Source organism: Aythya ferina, assembly GCF_964211825.1.
Source record: "Aythya ferina genome assembly, chromosome: 3".
NCBI lineage: Eukaryota > Metazoa > Chordata > Aves > Anseriformes > Anatidae > Aythya > Aythya ferina.
In genome coordinates, this window is record NC_140298.1 from 104622967 (window position 1) to 104637504 (window position 14538).

The 14538-nt window shown below is 45.8% G+C and overlaps 1 protein-coding gene across 1 annotated transcript; it reads right to left on the minus strand.

Annotated features, from left to right (window-relative positions):
* Window positions 1-947: 947 nt before the first annotated feature.
* Window positions 948-12910, minus strand: PDIA6 (protein disulfide isomerase family A member 6). The gene is made up of 13 exons (XM_084513904.1): window positions 12823-12910; window positions 10318-10459; window positions 9949-10006; window positions 9129-9255; window positions 8531-8637; window positions 7295-7428; window positions 6763-6877; window positions 5692-5832; window positions 4381-4465; window positions 4217-4289; window positions 3020-3178; window positions 2154-2250; window positions 948-1440 (listed from the first exon to the last, which is right to left on the minus strand). The coding sequence occupies exons 1-13, from the start codon at window positions 12854-12856 to the stop codon at window positions 1372-1374; spliced, it is 1341 nt and encodes a 446-aa protein (XP_084370030.1). The 5' UTR covers window positions 12857-12910; the 3' UTR covers window positions 948-1371.
* Window positions 12911-14538: the final 1628 nt, after the last annotated feature.

Consider the following 14538-nt stretch of genomic DNA (forward strand, 5'->3'; position numbering starts at 1 on the left):
CCTTACTGTGATCTGATTTACAATCCCAAGCACTCCCAAACGTAGTTTTTGTCAAGTTAAAATATGTCAATTAGAAAATGTCATTAGGAGAGCTCATGTGCTAGGATGACTTGAGCTGGAGCACAGCTCCTGCCCCACATCAGTGGTTGTTATTACTGGCTGCCAGCAGTTACTACATCGACTTTCAGAGGAATGAGCTAAGGGCAATCCCTTACAGACACCACTGGATCACAAATATCCACATTTTAAGTTATTTCCTTGAAAGGATGGGAACTTTCAGTTCCTTCATTTGGTACTTATAAACAAGCTGATCACATGAGGGTCACTCTACTACTGACACACGAGACATGGAGAGCAATGTAATGTAATAGTGTCTTTATTAAAAAAAAAAAGCAGCAGTAACTATACCCATGCCCAATCCTGTTTCCTCTTGCAAGGAAATTGCTGTTTCAAATCCAAACAGTGCCAGATGGGAAGTGAAGAAATATCAGATCCAACCTGCTGGAGACAGCACCTTGGTTTTTCACTTTTAGCACCTCATGTCCTAAAATGGGATTAACTTCACTGCTAGTCCTGGGGGAAAAAAAAAAAAAAAAGAGTACCAAAGAGTACCAGCTCCCAGCTCAGCAGCAATTTCTAGTGGATGGTGTCTCCCACTGCAGCAGCAACACAATTTCCATTGTACTAACAATCATATGACGTCTGGCACAAAGAAAGAGAAACCCCCTGAGAAAGAATAGAAAAAGGAAGACTAATGAGCATTTAAACTAAGATTGTCTCTCTAACCAAGCTTGAGGCCAAACTGCCAAGACCTTTCGCAGCGAGGAGGTATGGTTTAGGACTCCCTCATTCTCCAGGCTCTCTTCTGCCATTCATTTTTCAAGAGTCACCCAAAACAGGATAGCTTTTACCATGTGCACCTCTGTCACTCTGTACAAGACTAACACTGTGTGTCAAAAATATCGTTTTATTCTTTACTTGAAACAGAAGCTGACCAGGTTCCACCTCCATGGAAAAGAAAAAAAAAAATCACATTTAAAATTGGTTACACTAACAGCCTTCAGGAACACTCAAACAGCACACCATCAACAAAATAAACCCCAAGATGTTTCAGAGAAAAAAAAAATCCATGTTGTCCTCAAAATATTTGTTACACAGAATACAATCAAGTTTACTGGTTATGACAATTCATAGAATTTCTGCAATGTTTTCTTGAGTTGCGTACAGTTCACTGCTGCAGTGCATCACGTAGCACAGTGTGTCGTGCGCTACTTCTCCATAAAAAGGCCACTGGAATATCCATCTGAATGGGAACCAGGTTGCAAACTGCTGCGCAAACTCTCCCAAGAAAAGAAGTCTCCTGAAGATCTCTCACAGCTCATCTTTATCCCAGTCATCCAGATCCACATCACTGAGATCTATATCATCTTCAACTGGAAGCTGTGAAAATGCGAAAAAGCCAGAATTCTGAACAAATGTTTGTCAACACACAACACCAAAACATTACTGACTTTGATTCTTTCTTCATCCTCAATATAAAGCTCCCTCCTGTTATTTTTCATTCCTAAGAGCTCAGTGGTATTAAGCAATGGATAACTGATCAAAATTTAGACTAGAAAAAGAACTTTTTCTACTAATTATATATACTCCAGATAAAGTCAAATACAAATAGACCACGTAACAGAACTACTACCATAGCCTATATTTTAATTGACCATTTAATTGACCATTAAATTGACCAAAGCATGGTAGTAACTGATTTTTACAGCAGCGTTGAACTTTAAACAAGAACACAGTCACTGTGTGGGGCTAACAAACTTTCCAACATTAAGGTCAGCACATCGCTTAACCAAAATCTCCACAACGTTTGGGTCTTGCATGCATACATGCCTTCCTTACTCAGTATGGGCAGTAAAATGTTTCAGTCTCAAGTAACTGAACTTTTAGATTGCATCCTAGTAGCTTGACAGAAGTGCCATGTTCGTGTCAGACAATCAACCTGCTGCCTGTTTTCCCATGATCTAAATCCTGCCACCAGACCACCAAGATCATTCTTATTAAAAAACAATTTTCACACTACTAGTTCTTACTCTGCCCAGTTGCTTCTGAACCTTGCAAAGCATCAGCACTTTTACAGAGAGAGCTTTTCTTACCTCACCATCTTTGCCATCCCAAGGTTCAACTGTGTAAATTTTAGGGAAAGCTCCGCCACCCACTGGTGCTGTTGAGCCGCGACCAACAGACAGTTCCCTGAGATGAGACAAGTAAAAATTAATTTTAAGAATTTTCTCCAGTCTCCATCCACCTGAACAGTCTGGTTCAACCCTACCTTAGAACAGCTCGAGACCAAGTTTCTTTTAAGTAGACTCTTAAGCCTCTGCTGGCTGCAAGGGCTACAAAACCAGCTCCTGCTGTGAAGCACCCCATCTTGCACTTGTTTGTTTATGCTTGCTCAGAAGGCTTAACGTTAAAAAGCTGAAGAGCTCATCAATCCTTTTGCATTTTCAGGGACAAATCAGATGTGGCACAGGACCAGAAAGATGACTAGCAATAGACAAAACCTCAAGAACCTCAACAGCACTGATTGAGATTCATTTATATAATTGTGAAATGACACTGCTAGCAATTCCCAAATTAGGAACTTCCCAATTACTAATGATTAACCAGATCTCACCATTTAAATTAAACAGCATTGATTACCACATCCCAATTTACCAGTTTATTAGAGAAACAGAATTTTTCAAGATCGGAGTTCACTTCTGTTTTCAAGCTATTTTCAAAAGTCTTTGCAAAACTACCAATAAATTCTAAACAGCCAACTTCCTAACAGTACCTGTCACACAAATGTAGACTGCTTTAGTAATTGCAATCCCACTGAAATCATTCCCTTTCTCCAGTGAATGCCTTTTATATTTAACTGTGCAAGTCTCACCTCATCCATGACAGCCTGATTTTGGTCCAGAAAGACACAGCACCGGATATCCAAAGATTTGCCTCACTTAAATAAAAGATTTAATACCTGAGAAACTCGTTGATCCCTTGCTCACTGAACGATCCCTTCAGAAGGGCAAATTTCATCTTCCGAGCATTTATAGCTGCCATTGCTGGATACCCAAAGCCTCCAATCCCCAAAGAGCTCTCAAGGTCTGGCTGAGCGCTTGCTTCTGTCCACAGCCACCTGGAGGAAAACATAAGATAATAAGTAATTAAAAATAAGTATTGCCCTTGTTTTAGAGTCACACACACCCTGCAGAGTTTGCACTGGGTTCTGAACTGCCCTCAACAGCATCAACCCATCCCTGGTTGTTATTCCAGTCAGCAGGGAGTATTGGGGTCCCAGATTTGAACCACCAAACAGAAGGAAGCCCCTCCTGAACAGCCCAGCCCCAGTCCCAGCTATTTTCTGGTGAATCAGAACAGCCACCTAAGCCATTCCAAGGCAAGAACAACACTACCAGCCTGAACAAGCAGCTGCACCTATAATAAGCAATGTTTAAAATGGCTCAAGTCACAGGTCTCAAACATGACGAAGTGCTGCCCAGGTACCACTGTAGATTTCTTGCCAAAGACTGGATAAACAACCATTCACCCAGTATTATTTCCTCACTGGTCAGGACTCAGTTCCCCTAATGCTTGACAAGTCTGCTGAGGATCCTTTGGAACCAGCTTATCTCAGCATTTCTCCTCCAGGCTTTCAAGCCGTTTTGCCCCTTTTTCACAGCAGTCAGTGTCAGAACAACTCTCACTTCCCAGAGAGGTCAACATGCACTCTAGAGAGGAGCAAAAAGGCTGAACCTGCTGGCCTGCTCCTTCAGGAACATGAAAACTGTTAGCAATTTATTTATTTTTTTTTTTTTGAGAATGCCAGGCACACTGACAGACTTAGCCATCAGCAAGACCCTGAAAGAGTCCAAAATATTGCCCCAAAGTACTGTAACATTCATGGTAAGAGTATAACATGCTTAATCTGATTTATTAATGCTTGGATATCTCTTGTAAACGCAGGGCTTGAGAGATGCACAGAGACAAGAAAAATACAGCTGTTTATTCTAGTGACACAAGGCACCTCCAGCCCCAGCACAGTTAGTGAAATACCAGGATAGAGGATCCAGGAACAGCTCTCTGCAGATAAATCACTACCACTCAAGATTCTCTCCCATTACCTCTAAAAATGCCCACATCTTTTCCAAAAACATGAGGCCACAATGCCACTCACCCCCACATCTTCTTTTTGTATTTTTCAGCCATTTTTAACATGACGTCCAGGTAAGAATTCCTCCCCGAAGCTCCTGTTTGTCAGACAGAATTAAAAATTAAACACACTTCTACGTGCTTTAAGGGACAAGTTCATATAGAAGACTGCTTGCTTGTAATGTTTACCTGTGTCAAGAATATGAGGCAGGACAGAAATGATGCACAGCTGATGAGCATCACAGGTAGTCTTCAGAACATCCTCACTAATTATCTAGAAGACAGAGAGACACAAAGTCAACAGAAGACTTTTGATTACCCAGCTGTGTTTGCACTTCCCTCCAGCAACCACCGACTCCATCCTACCCAGTAATAAGCATCTGAAATAACACAAAAGCTTGCAAGCCCCACCTACTTCCCTGTCCCCCAAGGTAAGGCTAATTACAAAGAGTTCACAAAGCTTTCTGTTAAGACTTGGAGCAAATTAAGCAGTATCAAACAAGGCTTGGAGGGAACACAGTAAGATGCCACTTCTAGCTCAAAATTTGTGCCCTTAAACCAGGGCTTGTGTAAAACAAACCGCTGGTCTCACTGCAGGTCACCGCAGACTGCACACCCAAACATATGCCTGTGCCTGCAGTTCCCATTCATGCTGTTGTTAGCATAAGGAGAGCCAGCAGGGAGCAGCATTTGCTAAACACAAGGAAATTTAGCTGACATTTGATGGAGCAATACCACTTCTGTTTGATCTACCACCTTAAAAAACAAAGGAATCAATACATTTATGTAAATCAGTGGTCACCGAACTTTGACTCCACACTCTATCAGTAAAAAACATGTTTTCAGCACACAGCCCCAATGTACACCTAATATACACCTGCTATTGTATGAATACCCTATGCATATAATAAAGTACACACAGAACAGAGATTAAAAAAGGATAAGGGTGAAGTAAGCACTATTTAAGAATATGTATTTTTATTTATTTCATTAATTGTACAACAGTTTTTCTTCCCTTACCTCAATGTCTTAGCACATGCCCCACTCTGGAGACAACTGCTCTCGATCACCATTTCCATTCTACCCCCATCAAGGCAAAACCAGAAATCACCATTCTGTGCATAGAATCCTTTGGACCACAAGTTGGGTCAATTTTCATGCAATTCATAAAGGAGAGCATACAGATGCTAAAACCCTACCATCTTGTTCTTCACTCAGCTTTTCCTTCATTCCCCTAGAGGGTTCAGGCATAACGGTACCAGCGCTGTCAGTGCCTTCACTGTACCAATTCTGAGTCTTTTAGTGAACAGCGGATTCACAGTGAATTCACAGAATTAAAGAACCGAAAGCAAAGTGGTCAGAATTGTTATCCTTCACTATTTCTGTCTCAAAAATGGTACAGAAGCAGCATCCTGTTTTATTGACAGTCAACACAGTCCTCTGAAAACGCTACAAAGGTTATAATGGAAAAAGCAATTTGAAAAAAAAATGTAGAGGTACCTCCAAGAGCTCAGGTGGTGGTGCATTATCAGAAAACAGATCCAGAGCACGAGCAACAATATCAGATCTGGTTCTCCCACCATCATAATCAACAGGGTCTTCTCCTTTCTGGAAGATTTTAATTGTGGGAAATCCACGAATCTGCAAGAGAAGTTTAAGTCACCAACTCAGTAAATCTGGTCATCTGTGGTGGAAGGCATCGGCTACCCTGATGTATCCCAGATTAAGAAGAGATTTAACTTGTAGATGAATCAATTCTTGCAACATGTTACAACTGAACTTTAACAATTCTGTAGCTTCCTACTTATGCAACAACTCAAAATAGTACCTACATGCTGAAATACCATTTCAAGTTTTAGGACTGATAAAGCAGCAAGGCTTTCCATCTCCCTTCAGAGATACCAAGCACTGCACATTAATTACAGAAGGACTACCATAACCCTAGTCATTAGTTTCTCACACTTAAGTCTCTGGCAAAACAGCATTGTGCCTACATGGAAAAATCAAAAACATGAAAAAAAAAAAAAAGACAGACAGACCTTAGGCTCCCTCCTGCGACGCTTCAAATACAATTTGTTCAGTGCTCTTGCTTATTGCCAGCCACATACGCTTACTGGGAACCTAAGCAGCACACTGTAAGTTCCCTCACACCATATTAAAAATCAAGACTACCAGTTTGTTTGGGCCCACGGCAAACTGATCTGGGTCCCACTGGTGAAGTGATCCCTGGTAAGTGGCTCAAAGCCACCCGTGTGCATTCTGGAGACACCCAGACAATATACAGGTGTGAAAGGAGAGACCTCTCACTACAATGATAAGGCTATTTGGGATGCTATGGAAGTGAACAGCCTTCTTCATCAGCAACCAACAGGCTTCTTCCTTCCCTCTCACCCCTTTTACATTGTTACTGATGTTCAGGAATGAATTCATTGTGTAAAAATTTTATGTGCCAACATTTTTAGAACAAAACATCTAAGTGGTGCCAGGCTGCAATCAGTTTGGTAAGACCGAAGGGAAATCTGACTTACTAGGGACGGAAAGGAAATGATAACCACTGCCCGGCACACTCACCCCATACCGGCTCGCCAGCATCTGATTGACTGTCGCATCTACCGCAGCCAACTTTACTTTCCCCTTGGTTTGTTCTTTCACCTCAGTGGCAGCAGCTGCCCATTCTGGCTCCAGACTGAAAAACAACAGATTATCAGTGCTCAAAGTCCTCTCAGGGTTAGAGAAAGCATACCACATTCCAAAAGTATGGAGCATACATCACACAGAGGGAAAATAAAAACCTGCAGGACAAGACAGCCAGCTGGATTATTAAAAGTTAGACTCAAATCCTGCATCTGAAGGAGCGAAGAGGTTAAACTTCTGGATCTCCTTCCCGCTGGTAACTGGGAGTTTACTGCTAAGGGAGAGAGCAGCCAGAACAGCATCAAAGGTGCTCTACGCTGGAGAAGCCCACACATTTTTGGTGAAAACACCTTATAGGTATATCAGAAGTGTGTTTTTCTAAAGTCCCTTTCAGGGACCTAAGGGTATTGCACACAAACGAGCACTAATGGGAACTAAATTGTCAAAACAAACAAAGAAACTCATTTACTTTTTGCAGTGCCCGCACCACGGGGCATAAAACTCCACCATCCACACATCGTCGCTGTTTATGACGTTCTTATCAAAGCTGTCATCAGTCAGCTCGATCACGTCCTTCTTGTCTCCACCTCCGCTCTCTCTGCTCTGTGAGAAACAAACAGACCCTCACATAAGCAGCAGCCAAAACGGGTTTCCCACACAAGCTCTCCCACCTCATGCTGCACCAAGCACTCTTTATTTGAGTTAGATACAAACCAGGCAGCATTAGGTCATACAACTTTCCCATTTTAGAACTGACAACAAATATACGCAGCCTATTCCCATGGCACTTTGAAGAAACAGCAAGAAAATCTTCTATTAAAAACAGCTTTTGGGTCAAACTGACTAACAGGAACATGTGGGAATGCTTCCCAAGTTCTTCACACCCAGATCAGTCCAAGAATGAAGGGCCCTCCTCAACAACCCACCTGGGCCACCTCTGTGCCCTGCTTCTGTACAGAAGATGCCAGTGGGACACACGCCCCACGGTGCAGCCCACCCAAACCTTGTATCTGGCCAACCTGAGGATGTCAAGAGACTTACTCGATGATTTAGAAATTGTAGGATGAGTGAGAAGTGTTTCAATTTACCTTCAGGGAGAAATCCAGAAAGACAACTACAGCAGAACATTACCAAATTTAAGAACAAGCAAAAAAAAAAAAAAACACTAGCTTAGACTTGGACCAGGCAAGGGTGGCCCCAATGCCAAGCAGGCTCCAACACCACCTTAATCCCTCGTTAAGGTAACAGCAAATCCTCCTGGAAGGCATTTCCAAGCGTACTAAGGCCACAAAAAGGTCACTCACTAGTAGCCATGCTGCCCAACCTGACAGCTTCCTCTGAGGGCTGCCCAGTTTGGTGGATAAGGACACAGCAGTGGATGGTCCCTGTCTTCACTTCCTAAGGCTTCTGACACAGTTTCCCATAATATCCTCCTTCAGGAACTGATAAAAGTGTAGATTTGATAAGGAGACAGTGAGCTGCACTGCAAACAGGCTGCACTGCTGCAGTCCGTCCAAGAAGTCCATTGATAAGCATGAAAAAATGTTTCTACTGCGTGGGTGGTCAAACACTGGCACAGGTTGCCCAGGGAGTGCAGTCTCTGTGGAGCCCCTGTCCTCGGAAATACTCAAAACAGGGGGCACAACCCCAGCCTCCTGCCCTGGACAGCCTCCAGCTCAAAGCACAACCACGTTTCCCCAAGTACCTGTCTCCCAGAACTATATCCTCCACTCCTGCCGCTGAGACGGTCTTTCACCAGGGACCGAAGAGCACTTAGGGCAGCATCAACGATGGCATCACTTGTCCTGCCACCTGCGACATGGCAAAACGAACGATTAGAACACCAAAAAGCCAGTCTAAAGCTGACTAAATTACAAATTTAAGGAACACATTCTTTCCCTAGGGTTCCTTAGGACAAGCAGGACTGGGCTGTGAGCAATACAGCACCAGTGGTGGGACGTTGTTGACTCACAACACAAGGATTCACTCTCGCTCTGCTTTTCAAACATCCTCCTTATCTGATGGAGGGGGTGACTGGGGTGAGTTCCACTGAACAGCAGGGAAGGAGAAATTTTCCGGAGCTGCCCATCAAGCTCCACCAACTAAGAACTGCTGACGGGACACACAGCCTGAACTAAAATATGCACAACTCGGCCAGCAAATCCCACCCACCTGTCTCTCCCCGTTACTAAAAGCACTAGACAGGGAGGAACTGCAACACAAGACAGCACTAGCAGCTAGCACAATTACTGCATTCAGGGATGCTTTTAGCTGCGCAGCACACGAAAGAGGATCACATTTACCCTGATAATCTTCTGCTTTGTTTTTGTTGGCTCCAAATATCTTGATAGTTGGAAACCCTCTGACGCCGTACTGTCCACCCAAGGACTGATGCTTATCTGCGTCTACTGCACCTACTTTCACTACGCCCTGTGGAAGTAAAAACAAAAATTAAGGCAAGCTTTCAACAGTCATTTAACACATTTTATACTCTGCATATGCTGAAGACAGTTATTAGGAAGCTAAGAGAAGAGTCACTGAAAGCTGCTGTAACCCAAAAAGCATTAAACTAGGGAACACCTCTGATGCTCATTTCTTTCTTCATCCTAAGTTTTAAAGTTTTTTTCCCCCCTTAAAAACAAGGAATATGTATTTTATATAGGAAAGAGCTCAGCACATCACTGAATGACTAAGGTTTTTGTAATGAAAGAAAAACTCATCACCAACAGCTTACAAAGCTGTGTTCAAATACTCAGTTCACCCTGTTCCTGTATTTCAGTAGCAGGGGACAGGACAGCAAGGAAGAAAAGATGAACGTGCTATTTTGGGAGATGGCTGGATTCTACAGTCCTGTGGTGCTGTTAGAAGCAGACCTGGAAAACAGTAATGGAAACTTGCTGGGACAAAATTGACTTGCTTCCTTCTACAATTGAATGGCTTTTTAGAAAAAGTGAACTTTTAAGTGCCTGTGTGCCACCTTTTATGGGCCACTTCCACAGCAGGACAAGTGTAATTGAAGGGCTACGATTCAGGGTATTTCCATTCTGCCACCACGTTTCCAAGCAAGATGAAAAATAGACAGATTCTCCTCAGTCCTCTGCATTTGTGAAAAGTTAAACTTACTTTTAATGCTGTTGCGGCTTTCTTCCACTCAGGGGTTAGTCTTTGACAGTGACCACACCTTTTAGAAGGAAAAAAAAAATAATATTCATTCAGATTGCAGAACTATTTGATGAAGCAGAAAGCAGCCTTGTTGGGTTTGCAAAACAAAAGATTTCTACCCGTGAAGAGGTGAAGGGGCTATGACACATCACATAATTGATCCGACAACTTTAAAAAAGCCAAAACCCCCCATATATATATATTATACAGATACATACATACACACACTGTTCTTACAAGCTACCTGGCTTTCCAAATATATGTAAATGTGAGCACCAAAATCCAGATTTACACACAGTCCCATCTGATTACATCTGATGTAATTCTCACCATGGGGCGTAGAACTCGACGAGCCACAGGCTGTCGCTCTGAATGACCTCCTTGTTGAAGTTGGTTGGTGTTAGCTCTATCACATCGTCGCTGGCCGAGTACAGACCGTTAACTGCCAGGAACAACGTGCAGCTCACTGTGCCTAGAACGAAAAGCAAAGCAATCAGCATTCCCACAGACCATTTATGGCACTCCTGTTTCCATGGCTAAATCATCTCCCCTCCCCTAAGCAAGCTTTCACGTCAGCAGAAAAAAAAAAGGAGGGGGGTAAGGGGGGGTGAGAACTCCGGCCTCACCAGACGAAAGAGAAACGAAGGCAACACATGCAGTCTCCCTCCCCAGTTAAATCACAGTTTAAGAGGATCACGTAATATATTCTCTGTGCCTACAGCATGGGGGACTCCTGCTAAGCTGAGGATCTCCAGAGAACATTCAGTCAAAGCTGCAACCCTAACTTCTGCCGGTACCAGACAGGCAGGACTTCCATGTGGACCCCCAAGATCGGCTACAATTCCTTCTCAGTTTTCTCATAGAACCTCCTAAGCCAACTGCCCGCACCTCTGTTAAAACATTTCTTACTTCTGGTCACTTCTGTATCTTATTATTACTTGAGGCTTTCCAAGTAAAACCTCACAATCCTTCCTTCTACCTTGTCTGAGGATTAAGACCTGACTTTATGAGAGACAAGCATCTTTGTAAAAAAAGTCCATAAAGCAGAAGATTTTCTTAACCCACCAAAGTCTCAGGGGAGTAAAAGCTCAGACACTGAAGTCGGAACTAATGAAAAAATAGTTAGCTTTTTTTGCAAGTGGTTAATAACTCGCATGGCAAGCTGCACCTTGTCTCTCTTCAAAACTGAAGATATGGCTCAGTGATGCAAAACTCTGCAGCACACGGCACACAGACTGCACAGCATCACCTACGCTTTAACAGCCCTGCTCGAAAAAAGGCAGTTTCATTATGTGTAGTCTGCAGATGAGAGAAGCAGAAAGAAAAAAACATCTTTCAGATTGCTCAGCCAGAGGTCAGGGCTGAATCACCCCACAGCAAGCCAGCACCTCACCCAGCGCTCCACGCCCCCTCCTAACAGGCTCTTCTAGCCCTCTTTTAGGGGGATCCCAGCTGGTTTCCACCACCGGATTTCCCTGTTATATGGGCTCTGTCCCTTCAGTTTGCCCACACACAAGCAGCACTTCATCAGCACAGATCAAGCAGCTTCTAGGGCGATATGTGGCTGTCACAGCACGTTACGGTGCCCTACAGTAACAACTGCCGCCAGGGCAGAGTAAGAGCACAAGGATGCAGAACGGTACTTGAATGCCAAAGCCATTCCCAACAGAAACTCTTCACACAATGGAAAGAGATGATTAAAATTAACCCAGCGTATTTTATCACCCAAGAGACCTATGGCAAAATACATTCAGAAACCAAACAGAGCTCACCCAGCCATTTCTGTCAGCTCCCAGACACTTCAAATAGACAAGTTCTGCCTCATGCAAAAAATATGCCAAAGAGAGCTTACACAAGGTAGCACGTGGTAAAATTTACCTAGGCACATACCACTGCATTTTGATTTTTATTTTAACTCTGGCCCATAAGCCAGCAGTATAGTTTTCCTTCCTATTGTGAAATATGCACAGTTTAATTCGTTTTTAGAAAATAAAAAGATTATTTTCCTACGATCCTTTAAGCCAGGAAAATGCGAACCTGGGATTGCCTGATTCTTAGGGGTAGAACCAACCTCAGATAATCTAATTTCAAAAGTTGTTCTCCAGTGTAAGCAAACTACACAGCCAGGAGCATTGTGAAACCAACCAAGGTGGCTCCACAATGCTATTACTTGTTCCCATCGAAAAGCCAAGCTCCAAGCCTGAGGAGCTGGGCAGGAAAGCTTTTGCTGAAGCTCGTCTTCGTGAACTCCCTCCTTAGGGACCTTCTGAGGCCCAAACTCACCCTGATAGGGCGAGAGCCTCCCCTCAGCGGCTGGGCATTACCTGCACCTTCAGCTCTTGTACACAGGGCTGCAATGGGGAGCGCTGAGCGGATTTAGGGATTTATTCAGCCCAGCAACAGCGGGAGCGGGAGAGGAAGCACAGCTCCCCTGCGCCTCCTCCTTTTGGCTTCCGTTAATTTCTTTCCTACAGTCCTTAAGCCCAACTCAGGGCAACCAGACAAGGTATAGACAAAGAAATATCCCAGAACAAGAAAACACAAACAGAAAAAAAAACAAGTTACTGGAGACGAGAGTAGCTTTTAGAAGTAGAATAACATAATTCAAGCATTTTTTTCCTGCTGCCTGGGCTCCTATCACGCCCCCAACCCCTCCCCGGACCCCCCCCACCACCTGGAGCCCCCGTAATGGCGGCCGGAGCCCCCCTCAGACCGCCCGGGGCCCCCGAAATGGCGGCCGGGGGCTCCCCGAAATGGCGGCGGGGGGCGCGCAAAATGGCGGCCCCCCCACTCCCCTCAGCGCCTTCCCGCCCTTCCCCGGCGCGCGGCTCCTACCCCACCAGAGGCGGCCCGCGGCGCGCGCCCCCATGGCTGCCCCCTGCTCCCTCCGCCGCCGCCGCCGCCGCTCCTCAGGGCAAGCCCCGCCCACCCCCCACCGCCTGTCCCCGCCGTGGCCGCCGCTGATTGGCGGAGCGGGCGCGGGCGCACTCGGCGCAGCCAATAGGGGGAGGCCGCGTCGGGAGGAGCTGGGGTGAGGGAGGCTGGGCGGGGCGGGGCGGGGCGGGGCGGAGGCCGAGGGGAGATGTCCTCCCCGCCCGCCCCCGGAGTCGGCCCCGTGGTGGGGCTGCGCCGCCCTGCAGAGCGGGGAGAGGGGGCGTGGGGCTCGGTATAGGCCGGGACTAGAGGCTAAAGCAGCCCGTGTTGTCCCGTTTGTAGAGCCTCGCCGTGAGGCGAAATCTCACGGAATGTTGAGCCCAAGTGGCTTTCTTGTGAAAAGCAGACTCAACAAAACGTTCTCTGCAAGCCACAAGCTTGTGTGTAAAAGTTCAAATAAAAGTAGAAAGTCACACAATCATGCAGAATTGTAGGTGTTGGAAGGGACCTCCGGAGACCATCGGGTCCAACCCCCCTGCCAAAGCAGGTTCCCTAGAGCAGGCTGCCCAGGCAGGCGTCCAGACGGGCCTTGAATATCTCCAGAGAAGGAGACCCCACAGCCTCCCTGGGCAGCCTGTCCCAGTGCTCCGTCACCCTCACCGTGAAGAAGTTCTTCCGCATGTTGGTGCGGAACTGCCTGGGCTCCATTTTGTGGCCATTGCCCCTTGTCCTGTCCCCACAAACCACTGAGAAGAGGTTGGCCAAGTCCCTCTGTCTCCCACACCTCAGGTATTTATACACATTGAGGAGATCCCCTTTCAGTCTTCACAGAATCACAGAATTTATAAGTTAGAAGAGACTTCAAGATCATCCAACCTCTGACCTAACACTAGCAGTCCCCAATTAACCATATCCCTAAGCTCTACATCTAAACGTCTTTTAAAGACTTCCAGGGATGGTGACTCCGCCACTTCCCTGGGCAGCCTGTTCCAGTGCCTCACAACCCTTTCAGTGAAGAAGTTCTTCCTAACATTCAACCTAAAACTCCCCTGGCACAATGTAAGCCCATTCCCCTTGTCCTGTCACCAGGCACGTGGGAGAACAGGCCAACCCCCACCTCGCTACAGCCTCCTTTAAGGTACCTGTAGAGAACAATAAGGTCGCCCCTGAGCCTCCTCTTCTCCAGGCTGAACAAGCCCAGCTCCCTCAGCCGCTCCTCATAGGACTTGTTCTCCAGGCCCCTCACCAGCTTCGTCGCCCTTCTCTGCACCCGCTCAAGCACCTCGATGTCCTTCTTGTAGCGAGGGGCCCAAAACTGAACACAGTACTCGAGGTGCGGCCTCACCAGAGCTGAGTACAGGGGGACGATCACCTCCCTAGCCCTGCTGGCCACACTGTTTCTTATGCAAGCCAGGATGCTGTTGGCCTTCTTGGCCACCTGAGCACACTGCTGGCTCATATTCAGCCGACTATCCACCATCACTCCCAGGTCCTTTTCTGCCTGGCAGCTCTCCAACCATTCCTCTCCCAGCCTGTAGCTCTGCTTGGGGTTATTGCGCCCCAGGTGCAGGACCCGGCACTTGGCCTTGTTGAACTTCATGCAGTTGACCTCAGCCCATCGGTGCAGCCTATCCAGATCCTCCTGCAAAGCCTTCCTACCCTCAAGCAGATCAACAC

Excerpts from the sequence above, each read along its gene's own strand:
- PDIA6 (XM_084513904.1), bottom strand. The coding sequence starts at position 12,856 with ATGGGGGCGCGCGCCGCGGGCCGCCTCTGGTGGG. Across the intron at positions 6,878-7,294 it reads TGGTGCGGGCACTGCAAAAA|TCTGGAGCCAGAATGGGCAG; the intron begins GTAAATGAGTTT and ends GTTGTTTTTCAG. Across the intron at positions 4,290-4,380 it reads GCCTCATATTCTTGACACAG|GAGCTTCGGGGAGGAATTCT; the intron begins GTAAACATTACA and ends TCTGACAAACAG.